At 45.5% G+C, this 18,029-nt stretch overlaps 1 protein-coding gene across 1 annotated transcript in view; it reads right to left on the minus strand.

The window, feature by feature from the left end:
* Positions 1-9,674, minus strand: part of LOC102371686 (vitellogenin-2-like) — a 37,425-nt gene extending 27,751 nt beyond the window's left edge. Inside the window, exons 1-11 of the mRNA XM_025215761.1 lie at positions 9,635-9,674; positions 8,551-8,571; positions 8,226-8,377; positions 7,326-7,577; positions 6,983-7,144; positions 6,650-6,798; positions 4,247-4,397; positions 4,001-4,158; positions 3,748-3,913; positions 3,103-3,228; positions 535-753 (exon numbers count right to left, since the gene is read on the minus strand). Of these exons, the coding sequence (XP_025071546.1) occupies positions 535-753; positions 3,103-3,228; positions 3,748-3,913; positions 4,001-4,158; positions 4,247-4,397; positions 6,650-6,798; positions 6,983-7,144; positions 7,326-7,577; positions 8,226-8,377; positions 8,551-8,571; positions 9,635-9,674 (1,596 nt within the window). The remainder of the gene's footprint in view (positions 1-534; positions 754-3,102; positions 3,229-3,747; positions 3,914-4,000; positions 4,159-4,246; positions 4,398-6,649; positions 6,799-6,982; positions 7,145-7,325; positions 7,578-8,225; positions 8,378-8,550; positions 8,572-9,634) is intronic.
* Between the last annotated feature and the right edge of the window lie 8,355 nt (positions 9,675-18,029).

The following is an 18,029-nucleotide window of genomic DNA, read 5'->3' on the forward strand; positions in this document are numbered from 1 at the left end:
TTTTTCTCTCTCTCTCTCTCTCTCTCTCACACACACACACACACAGATTGAGAATAAGGGGTGAATTTATTTTCGGTGCAGGAGCTGGTACACAACAATAAAAAGCATTGCTGAAACATAATAAACAGCTGTGAAAGAAACTGCTGTTATTAGTGGTGCTGGTCTTATGACCTTCAGGCTAGCCAAATTCCCACTGAAGTCAGGAATTTTTTGCATGTGATTGGGGAAAGAACAGTAATTTGTGTTTCCCCACCCACCTCTCATTGCTTGTTACCTGTGGGACTTGTGCATTGAATAACTCTGTTACAGCTGTCATATGTATGGGATAAAAGCAGAGAGGGTATGTATCATATCCTGGATTGTTGACATTAATAAAAGGTCATTACTATGACGTTACATGACCCAGGATTATTTTTCTTATACAGCTTATAATGCTCATCTAGAAATCTAAGGAGAAGAAGGCCCTATGCTCTATTACTTTTTAAGTGAAATTCTGAAGTCTTTGTTTAAATAATAAATAATCATTTCAGTTACTTTTGCAGCATTTTTCCTGGCTATTTTCCTCAAGGACAACACAGCATCAACATGAATTCTGCTGGGAAAGGCAGCTGCACCAGGTGAAAATGTTGGCAGGAATTTCAGGATGCGCTTGATGCTGGCTGGTTCTCCTGCATTGCCAATAGCTTTCAAAGCCAAGGCCATGTCTTCTTCCTGGCCAGTGATGGCCGCTTCAGCTGCAAGGTCATGCAGAGGCTAAAAACAAAGTAGAGTTCATAGCTCTGTTATTTCAAATGCATACCCTAGTCCACATATTGCTTTTCTTACCTATAGTGAATAAAAACAACCTTTGCCGCAAGACTTTGCTCTCTTCTTGAAGTTGAACCTTTCAAATTTTTCCTCCCAATTCCTCATTATTGAAGTCTCAACCATAGGAAGAGCAAACAGAACTCACTGGCTTAGAATATTTGAATCATTTTGAACTATAATTGGACCTGAGCCCTGAGAAGATTCCAAAAGAGGGTGCCTTTCTCTGTGGCAAGTTTGAGACTGACAGGACTCCCGTGCAGGTCCCCATCAGAGTCCAACCAGCATGACAGATTGTGGCTCACTCCATTCCAACAGGGTTGCTGAATGCTTTCCAGTGGGACTTAACCCACTGGATTTGCTACTATGACAAGGACAGATTATTTTTTGTAATGGCTTTGTTTTGTTTACCATTTTGTGCCAGTTCCTATATTCTATTCAACCTATATTCTAAAGCAGGGGTGGGCAAAATACGGCCTGCAGGCCACATCTGGCCCATGAGGCCATTCTATCCAGCCTGTGAGGCCCCTAAAAAATTTAGAAAATTAATATTGATCTATCCTTGGTTCCTGTCAAAAATGACAGAAATCAGGGGCAGCAGGACCCAGGGGAAGCCTAGCGGGCTCCTGCAACAGCAGGGCACACCCGGCCCCGCCCCCTCACCCAGAAGCCCCAGCAGGGGCTTCTGGCCTGGGACCACATGGCTTCTTCAGCACAGGAACCTCAGGTAAGTGCGGGGGGAGGGCGGGAGAGGACCCTGGGCAGGGAAGGAGCCCAGGGCAAAGCAGCCCCTTGCCTGCCCTGTGGTGACCTCCCTGCTACAGCCGCTTGCAGCCCATGTGGGGATGTCCTGAGCAGCTTGTAACCTGCCCCTGCTGAGAGCCTGGGCCCTGCGCTGGCTCCGGGCTTGCCCATCGGGGCTACGCATGATGGAATCGGCTGCAGCCTCACCGAGCAGTGTTTGCTGCTGCTGCTCACCCAGAGCTCGTGCAATGGGCAGCTCAGAGGCGGCAGTGGCAAACACTGCCCGGCGCGGCAAGCATGGGTCCGCAGTTGCTGCCTCCGTGGTGCAGCCCCAACGGCCAAGCCCAGAGCCGGTGTGGGGCCCAGGCTGGCAGCAGGGTTACAAGATGGTGCTGAGTGTGGAGAAAAGTGGCTCCTTGCCTGTCCCATGGCCAGCGCCCTGCACTGCAGCTGCTCGCAGCCCGTGTGGGACTGCCTGTGCCTGCTCAGGACAGTCCTGCATGGGCTGCAAGCGGCTGCAGCAGAGAGGGCCGGACACGGGGGGGGGGAGGGGGCACTTTTTCCCACGCTCCGCCCCAGCTCCTTCTTCCCTGCCAGTGAACGCGGGGTCAGGGCTGTGCACTGCCCCCCACCTGTACCATGGGGCTGGGAGGCACTGGGAGTGAGCGGGAGCGTGGGGCCCACACCAGTGTTCCGGGGCCAGCGCTGGCGGAACCCAGAGCAGGGCAGCAGGAGTACAGGGTCCCGGGCCAGCAGGGGCTCTATGGAGCCAGGCCAGCTCCCCCCTCTCCCTGCTGGTGCAGCCCAGCCTGGCTCCACAGACCCTTGCCAGCCTGCACCCCGCTCTGGGCCCCACTGGTGCTGGCCCTGGGGACATTGGTCCCAAGACATTGGGACATTGGTCCCAAGATGGTGACCAGGGGGCAGGGCACCTGTCAAGGGGCAGGGCTACCCATGCAGCCCTCAACAGCTTGCCAAAACTGGGTAAGTGGCCCTCCATCCGAAATAATTGCCCACCCCCGTTCTAAAGTCAAATAGCCTCTGCAATTTATGGTCAAAAGATCAGGTCTCTTTCGTCAGAGGGCAAAGACCAAAAAGAACTTGGTAGGAATGTGCAGACATGAAGTTTTTTTTATAATTCATAATTTTGGAAACCAGGATTTGTGAAATGTGTACAGCTTCATTTATACTAGTGTGGAGGAGTAAAGGGACTTCTAGGAACAACACTAAAGATCATGTATCACAGAACTCACATTCTAATCCTACAGTTTGCCACCTGCAGGTTTAATTTCAATTCCTTTATAGATTCTGTTCTCCCTAGGTATTCTTACCACTTGTTCTCACACTTCTGACCTGTAAAAGAATAGAACTGTCAAGGTCCTTAACTCAGCTTCTAATTTTGTGTTTGCAACTGATCACAACTACAAATCTTGACATGTAAACATCTGTTTATTTGATTTACGCATAATCTTGTGGGAATAACAGCGGGAATTCTGTTTGCGTGTTTGTTTTTAATTCCTGCACATTCTAGAAAAAGAAATGAAAATCACTCACCTGAAGAATTTCAATGGGGCACGATGAAGACACAGAACAGTGTCTGTTTGCCAGGGAACCATATGCCAGATAAGTAAGTTTGCGGAGCAAGGGAGTGCTCTGAAACTGAGGCAAGGTCAGTAGTCCCTGTACAAGTAAAAAGCAACATACCTTAACATTGGCATCATGAGATCTAGTATTTAATTGAACATTTACCTTGCCTTTGATAACAGTTTAAACAAAGCTAGCTTGGATTTTCTTCTCTATTTTCAATAGTTTCAGACATAAAACCAGTGTGCAGAATTATCAACTAGAACTTTAATCTTTATAATCTATATTGGAGTTGGTCTTAATTCTTCAAATTTATCTTCTGGAAGAATAAATTGATGAAAATGTTGGAGGCCTCCTTGGGGGTTTTTACTGGGGAGTGGAGGGAGGTTGTTTGTTTTTTGACAGTCTATAAACACATACCAAAGCTGTTGGAATTTTTCATAAAAAATTCAACATTTTCCTTTTTACCCAACTCTTTAAGAAGGAAAAGCATCACTTCAGGAAGGAATACATAATACCCATTTATAATTATGTATGTTCACAAATAAAAGTAGTCTAGAGGCTTCTAAGTAAAATAATTACAAAATGAGGAATATTACTGTGTAATGTACTCACTGCTGCTGCTTTTAACGTGATATTATCTATCTCAGTTAAATGGAATGAGAAGGTGAGAATCAGAACTGATTCCAGGTAATTAACTTCCTCATTATACATTTTTTGCTTAAGGAAATTGAATGTATCAGTTGTTCCTGCTACACAAATTGCACTCCAGAACCAATGCCTGTAAACAAGAAAAGACATCCATTACCTTCATTTTCAGTATTTATTTGATCAGAAATATTGGTTGAGAGTAACATAGTTCAATTACTTGTATTGAGGTTTAGATGCAAATCGATTCCAAAGAAACTCAATGTTTTCAGGGGTTGCTACACGAAAAAGCTGAATAAGTTCTAAATATTTGGCTGAAGCTTCTCTGTTCAATCCTTGTTGAATATGCTGAATTAATTGTTGTAGTGTTTCTGCTATCTATTACAAATAAAAGAGAAAGCAGAGGGATTTCTAAAGTCTTTTTTTAATGTTTGAAAGAGCCTAAAAAAATTAAGCTTTTTTATACCTGTAACTGTGGATTTTTAATCTTTATGAGGTGAATTGGCATTTGGAGTAGCTCTTTTGCAAAACGGTAAAAAAGATTTCCATGGTTTTCCAGCTGAATTTCTGATGTGCTCGCTTGGTTGATCCGCATCTCAATCAAGGTAAATTCTTGTCTGCAGGAAAAAGACTGAGAGTCTATTAAATGTTTCACTAGGCTGCTTCATTCTGTGAGATGTTAATGTAAGGCACATTAAAGATTGTTAGTGAATGTTTCTTTTGAATACTCACAAATCACTCTACACTGGTCATTTACATAAGCCAGTGATATTATGGGAATCTTAATTTAATGACCACACAGGCTTTCCCCTCCTATGAAGACATGCCTATGGAGATCCTGGAGAAGGTTTTCATAAGCGAGGAACCCTGAGTTTCCCCACTTATAGAGAGGTACCCAAGATTCCCTCGGGAGGCATTTCTGTAAGTGGGGAAAGCTGGGCAGGTGGCCCAGGGGCTTGAGGAGCCCAGCCCTGCCACAGGAATTCCAGAGGTGCACAGGATTGGGTCCTAGACTCCCCAGAAGCACCTGCCTGGGGCACACAAAGGGTGTGACTGCCCACACTCTCCTGCCGTAGAGCAAACAGACATTTGCCACAATAAAGTGAAACTGTTTAACAGTATCTTTTGTTGTACCATTAATGTGGTGCAACAAAGGGTAGGGACATCTATTTGCTCACCAATTGTGTTGCCATAATAATTTTTATGGAGGCATAAATGCAATATCAGGTGATGTCTGGTTCTACCCTTAAGCAACAACCTACTGTATTTTCTCACATATAACTTGACTTAAATATAACATGCACCCTATTTTTGGATGGCCCCAAGAAGGAAAAAAGATCTTACCTTGGAGTACAGGTAAGTACCTGAAGTCTGGGGTCTCCGTGGTTTGGGGCCATGTGTTGGGGCTGAGGGAGTAAAGCCATGCCCCAGGGCCCAGTCTAGCACATCAGCATTGTGGCTGCACAGCAGAGTCTGACCTGGCATTAAGCCCTGGTCTTGGTGTGCCAAGTCCAACCCAGCATGTGGCTTTGGAACAAGCGCACAGGGTTCAACCTGGAATGATGCATCTAGGTCTGTGTGCTGGGTTGGACCTAGTACCTTGGGCATAGACCAACCCCATGCACTGGCCTGATCTGGCATGCCAACACTGGGACTGTGCAGCAGGGCCCAATCCAATTCACTGGCATGGGGGCCATGTGGCTGATCCAACCCTACACACTGGCTCCAAATCCATGTGCTATCTGGGACCGCACAATGGCTCTTGAACTGTAAGACATGTTGTCCCAAACTTGGTGTGCTGAATCCTATCCTTCATGTGGCTCCAGGAGCCAGCACACAGGGTTGGACCTGACATGCTAGGTCCAGCATGGTGTGCTAGGTTGGACATCGTGCCCTGACTGTGGACCAGCCCCCCAAGTCAGCCTGATCTGGAGTGCAGCTGGAGAGAGACATTCCTCACAGGTCTCGAAATCTGGCAGCAAAGGGGTGTGGACGGGCAGACCGTGGCAGTGTTAATTGCTGTGGCTCCCAGAGCCATGGTAATTAACGCTGCCTCTGCTCCACCCTTGGCCATCCTCAGCTGCCAAATTTCAAGACCCATGGGGAGCCCTTTTCCTCATATATAATGGGCACCCCAAATTTCCCCAGCTGGTTGTGGGGAGGGGGAGTGAGGGTTGTATGTGAGATGCTATGAAAAGTACCTGATGAAGTAGGTTGTTGTCTATAAAATCTTACGCCTCTTTGAATTAATTTTTCTCTAAGATGCCACCCTGTTCTGCCTTCTGCCTGATTTCAGACTAACATGGCTAACCACCTCCATTCATTTCATTTGACCCCCGTACTTTTTCCTGCCATGGCAGGGGGTCAGACTTGATGATCTGATCAGGTCCCTTCCGACCCTACCAACTATGAAACTACAAAACTATTTAAGGTTGTAAGTCATCTTGAAATATTTGTACAAAAGCATCAAGTGCACAATATTAGCTCATAGGAAATATTCAACATGAATATTTTTAGAGTAAAATGTTCAGATTTAAATTTCACAACATTTCTAAACCTATAAAACATCAAACTATATGGAATCAGCATTAACAATACATATTATCCCCTGGTTGGGAATTAGGTAAAAGTAGAAGACAATGTATAGCACCTTGGTCTTCATTAATTACAAGATATAATCTCTTTCATAGGTAGAAACATAACTGGCCAGAGCACTCCTTCAAAAGTGAGAAAGCTAACAAGAGCACCTTTCAGTTGCAGTAAAACAAATTCATTTTGTTTAATTCACAAACCTGGGTGATCACATTTTATGTGAACTCTCCTGGTTATGGTCAATTCAGTTATTTGCAGATGAACTGTTAAGGCTTACCTTGCTTCCACAATAGCAACACCAGAAGGTTCACTGAACGGGGAGATCTGGTACATTTGCTGTGAAATGACTTGTGTGATCAGGAGACCAGCCTCTGCATATTTCATTTTGTAGGTAAATGCAGCAGTTCCTTTAATGTTTCCTGCTTTCTAAAAGTACAAAGAAGCTCCCAAAGTGAATAAGAACAGACAACAGTTTAATTCAGATTCATTATGCATGGGTCAAATTCAACACTGGCCTGAGGACAATGTATCTCTATTTAAATCAATTTGGTTCTGTGTAGTTATGCCAGTGGTGAATTTTGACACCACATCTTATTTACATCATTCATACCAGTGGGCAGGTAGGACAAGGACGGACATAAGTCATTCCAATGTTCTTCATCACTTTATCCTGGCAGTTGCTTAGGTCCTTGGTTTTGGACACAACAAATTGGTTATTCTTCCTGTTGTCCTGGATGACATATCTTGTATGGCACATGCCCTCAATCCCGGCCTATAGATATTGAAACATTAGCATAATTAAATTATTAATCTGAAACTGACTTTCATTACTGCAGAAGTAGGACACAAGCAGGAAAACAGCATGGAAAGTGTGTATACATTCCCATCTTTGTACAATAGTAAAAGAAATATATTTTCCCCCAAGACAGTAGAGTTACAACAGAAATACAAACCTCTTGTAAGTCATATACATTCTGTGACTTTTTGATGGTTATTTGCATCATGTTCAAAATACCTCTCACTAGGTTAACACATATGACAGGACAGTCTTCTGGGGCATAAATGTTTCCAACCTGTCCCCCACTGTATTCAAATGTAAAAAACTGGGTGAAACATGCAGCAATCATCTGTGAGAGTTTGGAAGATGGCATGAATGAATCTCTGGGCCAGATTCCATTGTATTCCTCCAGCTGTGGAGATCGGACCTAAGAAAAAAGTAGAGCAAAAACATTTGTTGAGATTGTTATTGAGTAAAATATCAAAGGAAGAATGGAGAGAAGGTATGTAAATGAAGTAGCCCAATCTGCCTAGGTCACAAAGCTGCTTGCCCAATCATTGTACTAAACTGTCTCCTTCTCTTAGACCTGTACTTGTGCAAGCACAATTTCCACACACAGCTTCTGTCCACCCTAAGTTCTGACAGAGAATTAAATTAGTTAAATAATCTCCATTAGTTCTGTATTACCTCCTGAATGCTGGAGAGGGTGAAAACTCTGACCATAGCCTATCTGCAGGTCAGGGAAATACCTTTCCCTATTCCCAAATTTTCAATCCACGTCCATAAAAAGCATTCTAGGAAGTACTATCAAAACACTGCTTAAATGTCTCTATAAACAAATTACGGCTGATGGCCACTGTGCTACACAAAAGCACAAGAGCAAATTAGCGTGGCTTTAACAGTTCTTTGTATACGGTCAGATCAGACCCAAAAAGCGGGTCCGAGGATTTTAATTTTTTTAATGCATATCTAGTCTATGAAACTGGCTTGGACTGACAAATAAAATGTAATGTTACTAACTAATGTAGCTTATTTGAGTGTCTGCTTTGACTGTCTTCTACACTGTATAATTTACCTTAAGAATGTGGTTATTGCCTGCCAATGTGCTGATCTCTAGCTTGCAGCTGAGTCGCAGCCCAGCTCTTGTCAAGCCTTTGTCTGGCAGCCCATGCAGAATGAAGCCTTCATAGCTGTACACACACGTCTTGTTGCTGCTAAAGCCAGGATCTAGGGAAACAAATAGTAAAAATACCTACTTATCCTAACTTTTTTGTGGCACAGCGATCAGCACAACAGCAACAAAAGCACAAACCTAACTCAGCCATCAGAAACATGGGTGAAGTCAGATGCATCTGAAGGCCAAATTAGGTCCAGTGCTTCAGATGGAACAGTACACTTACCAGCATCATACTTCTGGCTGCCTGTGGAAGCAAAAACAATGGATAGGTAAGAAACTGAAAACTATTTTAACTTCCAATTAAATGTTATCAATACTTGTGTTATCACAGTAGTGCCTAACGGCTCTCTAATGCTAGGTCTTGTGCATATACCAGTCTTCTCTGCCCGTGGATTCTGCTGACCAAACCCTGAGTGTATCCATGAATGTTACAGAGCTGATGTACAGAGCTGATAGAAGACATATGGAGAATGTCTTAGAATACTCTGTTGGGCTCTCTGTCATGGTTGCTGTCTGCTGCCAGCTTCTGGTGGCAGCAACAGCCTTGTGTAGACAAGGCTTCAGACCATTAGATAGTCCTTGTCCAAAATTGCTTACAATCCAAATAGATACAGGGTGGTGGACATACAAGCAGAGCAAATTGCAATGGCAACAAGTGGCATGATAGTGTTTGGGAGAGAGGGTTATTGCAATGGAGTCAGCTAAATGGAAACAGGAAGGACAGGGCACTGAGGGAAAGAAGGGGGGGAAAGTATAAGAAGGGCAGATATGGAATAAGACTGATGTGAAGAGTCTGGGATAGAGCGAAGACAATTTTGAAGCAAATGAGTAATCAGCACAGGGCACAGACAGAGTCCAGGCAGAACTGCAAGAAGTTGTCTGAAAGGCCCAGGGTCCCTGCTGTTGCTCTTCTGCAACTGCTTCTACCAGCTGAAGTCTTTATTTTCAGCTTTTACCCAGGGCCGCAGACCAGGGAGTAGAGGAGAAGTGGAGGTCCAACCACCACAGTCTTGGTGTGGACTTCCCAAGCCTGGTCATGGAGAGGGTTGGGGAAAGGAGTGGTCTTACCTGGGCCCATTTCATCCCACACTCCTAGGCAGCAAGCAATCTTTTCCAGTCCACTACTTCTGCCTGGAGTCTCTTATTTATACGTAAACATCCACTAACGCATGTGGCCAGAGCTTTTTGTTCTAAGCCTCAGGAGTTAAGCTCCTTTTCCTATTGAAAATCAATGAGAACTGGATGTCTTATCTTCCTAGGCCCAGAACGAATATCTCTGGCCAATAATATGGGAAACAGAAACTTACCCACAAGAGTGAAGAGCAATGCCAGTATGATTCCCTTCATGATGAAGATGAATGAAGACCCTGGGGGAACATGCAGCTTTTATAGAAGAATTGGTAACACAGTGATGACTGCTGGAATGAGTTTTGTTGAGTTATCAACTTTTTATCAAGTTACTCAAACTTTGTTTGGTGATAATGCTGATGTTTCAATCTGAAATGAAGGTATTGTTGGCAATTTCCTTTTACAGTTGCTCCAGTCTAGCAAAATACATTCACAGAAATACATTTTAAAGGGCTGCCCCTTTTTATTGTTTTTTAAAGATAATTTATAACAAAATATTTATTTTGTAAGGAAAACTACCCATGATTTTTATTCACAAGGTGCTGCTGGCATTATTACACTTTGTGCTAAATGTGCCCTGGTTACTCTGACCTGACATAAAGCACAAGATCTTATCTAACTGATAGTGGCCCTGAATAATTTTGCCAAAATATGGGATACTCCAACCCCAAATTGTCACTACGTTTTTTGTGATGTCTTTTGTTAGACCAATTGTATAGCCAGAAAAACTGCTGGACAAGCTTTCAGGCACAAAGTGCCTTTCTATAGGGCACTCCAACCCTCCAACATTTTATAAGTAACTGTATTAAATAGTTTGATGCTGTATGCTAAATATGTTAAAACTCATCTGGCTTCCTAGGGCCAGATGTGGGTTTCTGGGGCAGTCTGTAGACTGGGCCAGGAGCGACCCATTGTACAGCATCATGGAACTGGGTCTAGTCTGCACACTGCATGCAGCCCCCCACACTGGCCCCAGGGCTCGCTGTACACGTGGCAAGCAGGGCTGGCATAGGGCATGCACTGCTCATGGGACATGGGCTGGATCTGGTGCTGTAGGCAGCACAAGGGGTTGGTCCAGGGCACTGCACATAGCACACACCCTGGACTCTCTATGCCACAGGCAATGCTGGGTCCAGGCTGTGCACCACAGGCAGTGCATGCCCCATCCTGCTCCCACATGCCATGTGAACAGCAAGCCTTGGGCTGTGTGTGGGGCCAGCCAGGAGCGCATACGGCATACAGTGCAAGGGACTGGTTTGGGCAGCATGCTGCATGTGGCACCTTGTCAGACTGGCCCTTTCTCACTGGTTCCAGCATGACCCAATCCAGACCGGCCCCAGGGCCAGCATGCAGAGCCGATCCAGTGAGGCGCTGCACTTTGCTGGGTCCAGCCCATGCAACACATACAGTGCATTGGACTGGGGCCAGCGCATGGGGTCTGTTCACATGCCAAATCATGTGACTCCATGGGCCAGATCCAGCCCACAGGCTGTATGTTTGACACCCTTGCTATATGCTGTTTTGTGAAGTAAGTTAATGTAGAGATATGAACATTGTCTAAATGCTAGAAAGACCATGGAAAATGATTGTTTTGGTCTTCATTTGCTTTTTGTTACAAGGTTTAATAGCATTACCTCTTTTGACCTAAGCATTGTGCAAAAATTCAGGATCTCTTCATTTTTTCCAGTTATGAGGAGCCCGGTGATGGAATAGACATTCATCTGATGCAATCTTGTTTATTAAGAATGTACAAAGTCCTGTTTCTCTGAACACAGCAGAACGCAATGACAAAAGAGTCTTTGCTTAAACTTCCAGGCCCATTTTCCAGTCAGCGCTTAGCCACAAAAGCTTTGTCTCTTCAATTTTGTTTTTGCTTTTGTACTATCAGGGCCATGTTTCCAGTGCCTGTTCTGAGTGTATCCTAGACTTCCTCCTCTCTAGTATTTTCTCTTGTTTCTTTCAAACTTTCCCTCCCTACCTCCACCAGCTCCTTCAGTCAATGCTCTGGCTCTTGCATGTGTTTAATCTGTCCGGGTTTCCCTTTGGTCTTCATATCTTAACTTCTGTTTGCAGTGATCACCGAGTACAGTGAAGACAGTCAGGCATGAATGAGAAGAAATAAACAGCAAATTTTCTTGTGGAGCACTAAAATCTCTGAGGTCCTTTAGTCTCTCTAACTAGGTGGCTACTCCCTAACTGAAGGCTCTTCTCCCAGTTCTAATATTATAAAAGCCTAAGTATGTCTGTCTGTCTGTCTGTAATGCTTTATTCACCCTTTGATTGGCTGACAGAAACAGCCAATCAGAGTGCTCCAAGAGTGGGGGAGCACCGCCATGATTCCGAAGCCGTGCCAAGGACCAGACAGGGGGCAGGGGAGCCGAGGCCAGCTCCCTGCAAGCGGCGCCAAGGACCAGACAGGGGGTGGGCGAGCTGGGTCCACCAGCACTGGCCTCGGCTTCCCCACCCCGCTCCCTGCAAGAGGCAGAAGAGCGGCAGCATGGGGCATTAGGTGGCAGCACTCCACCCCAGCCCCCACCCCCAACCCCCATCATTGTTGACCGACAATTGGCTAGTTACCAACGAAAGTCGAGAGTTTTCTTTTCCACTCATGTGGGAAGTGGGGAACAAAAATCAGGGTGTACTGGGCTGTGGAATAAAGAAAGTGAGAGGAACAGTTTTAACCTAGCAGGAAGCTTGTGGGTTATATGTAAGGTCTACCTAACTCAGGAAGGAAGCTAGTGGATGTTGTGGGCAGATCCCAGGGCTGGCCGCCATTTTCATGGGCCGACCACAGCAGGACCCCCAAGCCTTTGAATGGCCAAGAGATCTGGGGGGCCCTGCCCTGCATTGCTGATTGGTTTCAAGGGCTGTCTGTCATACAGCCCTGTCCCTCACCACCGATTGTTGGAGGCAGGCAGCCCTCTCAGCCAATCAGCAGTGACAGGTGGGGTCCGCATCCACCTTGATGGTAGCCCTTCGTGCTGATGGTCCCACACCCCCGGGCTATGCAGCCAGGCTACAGCGCCATGAAGACTGCTGGCTCCAGCAACCATTTTATTTTCAGTAAGTTTGCTGGGTGGGTTTTGCAGCAAGCCCACCAAAATCACAGAGCCTGCCATTTTTTGCAGAGCCTGCCTGAATTTGTGGTTTCTGTGATAATCGAACAATCGCAAACGTGGTAGGCTCCTAGTTATATGGCCCAGGCTGATTGCTGATTTGTTCACATTGAAATGGCTGGTTATAAACATTATTACTTCAGTAGGACTACCTGTTTGTATAGGGGGAGCAGGATTTAACCATGGTTTATAATAAAACCAGGACTGTTATTTTCAGTCTTTTATTTGCAAGCAAAAATACTACAAATTTGTAAAGAAAATACATATTACAGTTTATTTCAATATGGAAAGATGATAATTAACTGGTTTTACAAAACAGAAAAGCAAATATTATCCAAAGAGGATGATTTAGTTTTACTAGGTTATATTGTTTGGTTGAACCAGTAGGGCATTTTTATTCTAACTAATTTTCTCTTTTTTTGTAAGGTTTAAAATTGTGTAGCCACTGCACCTTGAGCTGAAGTGGCTTCTGAAGAGGAAAAGGCTTTTTCTAAATATAGTAAATATTTTACTAACCTATCTTCTGTTTAACAGTAGCACTGATCCCAGGTCCATGTTTTCTTTTCTGCTTGTTGAAAACTGATAAGGTAAACTTTTTGTGCCCTTTAAAATAAAATGTCACTCTTTTCAGAGAGAGGAAGACAGAAAGCCTGAGCTATGTCTGTGTCTGCACTGAACAGATTTCAAAGGGAAAATTCATTGCTCCATCCCCTGCACAAAGTAACCAGCTTTGGGTAAGGAACTGTGTAGGAGAGCTCATTCCAGACAAGCTGGAACAGCAGCTGCTGCCTCCCTCTTCCCGGTGTGGGGGTTCTTGGCCAATGCATCATGTTTATGGATTCCGTAGACCTCCCCTGGCTCCCCAGCACCACCTGGCAGTTCCCAGTGATATTGCAGACATGATGGACTAGCTGAATCTGGTCACGTGGATATAATGATGCTTAGTTTAATTAAAAACCTTTAAACACACAGTAAGGCAGTCCTCTGCTGGGGTCCTTTGGATTAACATGAAAAACAGCACCAGCTCTTCAGCATTGCTTTTATTTCCATCGCTATCCCAACCTTATCATTTATGTACAGTAGGAGCAGCAAAGCACAATGTGACTTCCCTGAGCTCTCATATCACTTTAGTTCTGCTTTTATCTTAAAATATTAAATAACTTTGAGAGCTCTACAATACTTTGTGTTGTATTGAGTGTTTAGATTGATTTCCTTACAATAAAGTAGTTATGTCTACAGAAAGAGAGTGTGTAACTCTTAGCTACTTCTTATTAGTATTCAAAGGTTCAAATGTAATAACACCTTATCCATCTGAGATGGAACCTTCATTTTTTTTTTTAAAGCGTAGTCTAAGGCCTTTGCTACAGCGTGTCAGGTGTAGCTGGGAAGCCTATCTGTAACCAACAAATCTTACACTTGGAACCAAAAATGTTACTTGCAATCTCTGTATTGTCAGGGTGGGCATTTGCCAGGTCTTTTTTGCCAAAGGCATTAGATGGTGTGAAGCACATTTCAGCTAACACTGCCACCTCTCAAATAAAGACATCAAACTTTTTACACCTATAAATTAAACCTAAGCCATCTTTTTCTATTTGATTGCACTGAGATTGGGTTTTTGGTAGTACTTGTGACACATGAAGCACTGCTTTTCAGTTCTGACCAAACTACATAGAAGACTTTGTTATTACTGTCTTGGACTCATCCTTGGACAACTTAGAGTATGTAGAAACTTTACATTCAACCAGTGGAATCATAGTTCCACTAATTCCAGTGCTCTATGGACAAGCATACACATCATGTCAAACATTTAAAGAAATGGCAGATATAGTGGAAATCAAATGGGGTTCAAACATCTGAGTGAAAGTTTGTACATAGCCCCAGTCGGTTAGGACTGCCATAGTGCCTTCTACTGTTGTAGCCCAAGTGACAGCAAACCTCTTACTCTATCAGCCCCAGGGTCTTGGACAGTGCAACCCCTCTCCACAGTGCCCCCCATCGGATCCCTGACTTTAAATGCTGCCCCCCCACTGCACAGCTGGGCAATGGTGGTGGCAGTTAAAGCCTGGGTTAGGAACTGGAGTGGGCTGGTTGTTTCCTCCAACTTCCCAGACTGGAGCCTCTGGTGTTAGGAGTGGGTGGGGCTTTGCCCAGCTGCTCCATACCCCTCAAGGGGTCTGGAGGGAAGGAGAGGAGAGCAGGGAGTAATGCGCCTTGACTCTTCCCCAATCCAGCTTTTACCCTGGTTCCCTCAGCTCCGAAGGGGCTGCAGAGAGAAGCTCCCCCCACCCACAGCACTTGAGAGCTGTGTGCCCACAGCTGCATGTGGAGGCTGCTTTGCTGGTTTTGCATGTGCAGGCTGCTTTGCTGGTCCCTAGTCCTGGTAGGGATGGAATTCCAGCTGTTTGGGTAGGAAGGGGGCAGGGTCCAGTGGATCCAAGTCCAATTAAGTGGGACCTGAATCTGCCAGACCCCTCCTCCTCTCACCCCAAACAGCAGGGAGCATGTCCCCACTGGGACTGGGAACCCCCTGACCTGCCTCCTTGTGGGGACTGGAGACCCCAGACCCACCCCCTTGCACAAACACAGATCAGACTCTCAGAGGGGGGCTGGAGGGTTCAGTTCCTATGGAGGCAGGCTGGACAGTGTCCATGTAAAAGAGGAGTCAGGGTGGACCAGGCACTGCGCAGCTAACCCCACAGGGACCAGCGACACAAGACCCCCAAGTACAGATGCTGGTATCCCCCTAGGGACAGAATCCCCATGACCTAATCCCCAGCACAAACACTGCCCTTCCCTAACCCCTCCCCGCCAAAACTTCCTCCTGTAGGGAGGACCCCCTCCCATCTCCCACAGCAGGGACCCCAGCCCCACAGGCTCTAGGCATGTGATATGCTAGCTAATGCTGGAGGTGTCTGTCTCCAATTTCACTGGGACAGGCAGAGAGCACTTAGGGGTTTTTTTAGCTAATCAACAGGGCAGCTGATAATGTCCCTCCATTCCTTCCTTGGAAAAAGCTGTCTAAGAAGAGCTTGAACTAATGACAGAGGCATTTGTTTTGCTGATGGGCTGATAACACTGTGGTTTTATCACCCTCCTCCCTCCCACTCCTTGCTGGTTTGCAGCCCTGTCAGGTTTGCAGACAGGGAGAGGGAGATTGCAGAGCTCAGTATCATCAACTGATACATGCACTGCACACACCCCCTTTGCCTCAGAGTCCTACCCAGGGCCTGGGGGCTGGCAACACTCCCACCCCTTGAGCAGCAAGTGGGAAAAAGCCTGGGACCTGCAGGCAGGGTGAGGGTTTATACCCCTCCCTAATCAGAGTGTCCTGCAGAGCCTGGCCACACCCCCCCTCTGCTTAGCACTATAGAAAGGAAGGGAGGGCTGCTCTAGCACCCTCTGGCTTCTAGCCTGAGCCACTGTAGGCATGTGCCTACATTTCTGGAATGAAAAGGGAATGTCTATCCACCTCCAAATCGGTTCAAGCTTTGCAGGTTAGACTAACTTGCAAAGATTGAATCAATTCAGTCTCAGGCTTCCTGAATGTCTGTCCCTAGCCCAGGAGCACAGGGGAGCCTGCAAAGCACACTAGAGTGCCTTCTGTGCATTCTCTTGGATGGATGCTTTTGTCACAGTACCACAGCACTGGGACCTCCCTAATTAGTTCCTTTTGCTTACAAACCGCTTTATTAGGATTTACAACCCAAGTTCATTGAACCTTTGCTGATGCAGGCAACTATACTATGCACACATTTCCAATGTAGTTTACCCTTCCAAAGAATCTCAATATTATTTGTTAGTTGGAACAAGTATATTAGCAATGGCCTCAACCATCTTGTGTATATCTTGTTTGGTTAATTTCTCTTCCAAGAACGTTGTTTCCGTGACTTTTTTGTCTAGTAATCCAGCACCTCTGACTTTTCCAAACTGCCCAGAGACCATAAGACTCTTCCAAACCGCCCAGAGTCACTGTCTTCTATTGTTTTTCCCTCCATCAAAATGTTATCTATGCATATCATAATACCTTCTAGAGCACCAAAAATTGTGGTATTTTTCCACTGAAAAAACCTTAGATGCCAAATGCAGCCCAAACGCAAGCTGCAGAAACAGCATCTCCCAAATAGGGTATTGAAGATGCACAAACATCTGCTGTTTTTCTGTGAGCACTTGTCAGAATTCTGCTGACACATTCAGCACAGCAAGGTGTTTGGCATCCACCACATCCCAATATTTCTCTCCTGGTAGATAGTGGAAAATGTTCTCTTGTTATATATGAAGTTGATTCTTTGGGGGTTTTTTTCTATGACAACCAACACGTATTCAACTTGTTAACTTTTTACCTGCTCTGTGATTCCCAGAGAATTCAGCTCTTTTTTTATTTTCTTTTTCTTTTTTTCTTCTTCTTTTTTTTATTTACATCTGCAGAAGGGCAAAGGGAACTTCCCTGGAGATGTGAGTTGTAGGGTAGCTGGGTCCTTTCAGCTGCTCTGTTCTCTCATAGCTGTTTCTTTGCCTCTGGAAGGCATCCTCAAACTCACCTCAACTGCTTTGTCCTTGTCTCAATGAATGCATCCTCTTCATGAGACAAGGGGTTTGACAGACTTTTATCTTATTAATGGATTCTTGTTCCCCTGGTACTACTATATATTTTATATTTCCAGTTTCTTACTTACCATTTGTCTAGGTTGCATGTTCCTTTAACATAAATACAATCAAAATTGTAAGTCACAAGTTTTACACATTTACTTTGATGTGGGCAGTGGGGTTCTGTAGGGCTCGGTCGGTCCTCGGGCCTGCACTGTTCAACATTTTCATCAGTGACGTGGACGGGGGTGTAAAAAGCACCCTGTTCAAATTCGCAGATGACACTAAGATGTGGGGAGAAGTGGGCACGCTAGAAGGGAGGAATAGGCTGCAATCAGACCTGGACAGGTTACAGGGGTGGGCAGATGAGAACAGGATGGGTTTCAACACTGACAAGTGCAAGGTGCTGCACCTGGGAAGGAAGAACCAGCAGCATACCTACAGGCTGGGGAACTCCCCTCTCATCAGTGCAGAGGCAGAAAAAGATCTTGGAGTCATTATTGATGCCAAAATGAACATGGGCTGACAGTGTGGGGAAGCAGTCAGGAAGACCAACCACACCTTGTCATGCATCCACAGATGCATCTCAAGCAGGTCCAAGGAGGTGATCCTCCCCTTCTATGTGGCACTGGTTAGGCTGCAGTTGGACTACTACATCCAGTTCTGGGCGCTGCACTTCAGGAGGGATGTGGACAACATGGAGAGAGTCCAGAGGAGGCCACCCGCACGATCAGGCGGCAGCAGGGCAGGCCCTATGAGGCGAGGCTACGGGACCTAAACCTGTTCAGCCTCCACAAGAGAAGACTGAGGGGGGATCTAGTGGCCATTTACAAACTAGTCAGGGGGGACCAGCCGGGATTTGGGGGGGGGGGCC

The sequence above is a fragment of the Alligator sinensis genome, unplaced genomic scaffold (genome assembly GCF_000455745.1).
Source record: "Alligator sinensis unplaced genomic scaffold, ASM45574v1 scaffold32_2, whole genome shotgun sequence".
Taxonomy (NCBI): domain Eukaryota; kingdom Metazoa; phylum Chordata; order Crocodylia; family Alligatoridae; genus Alligator; species Alligator sinensis.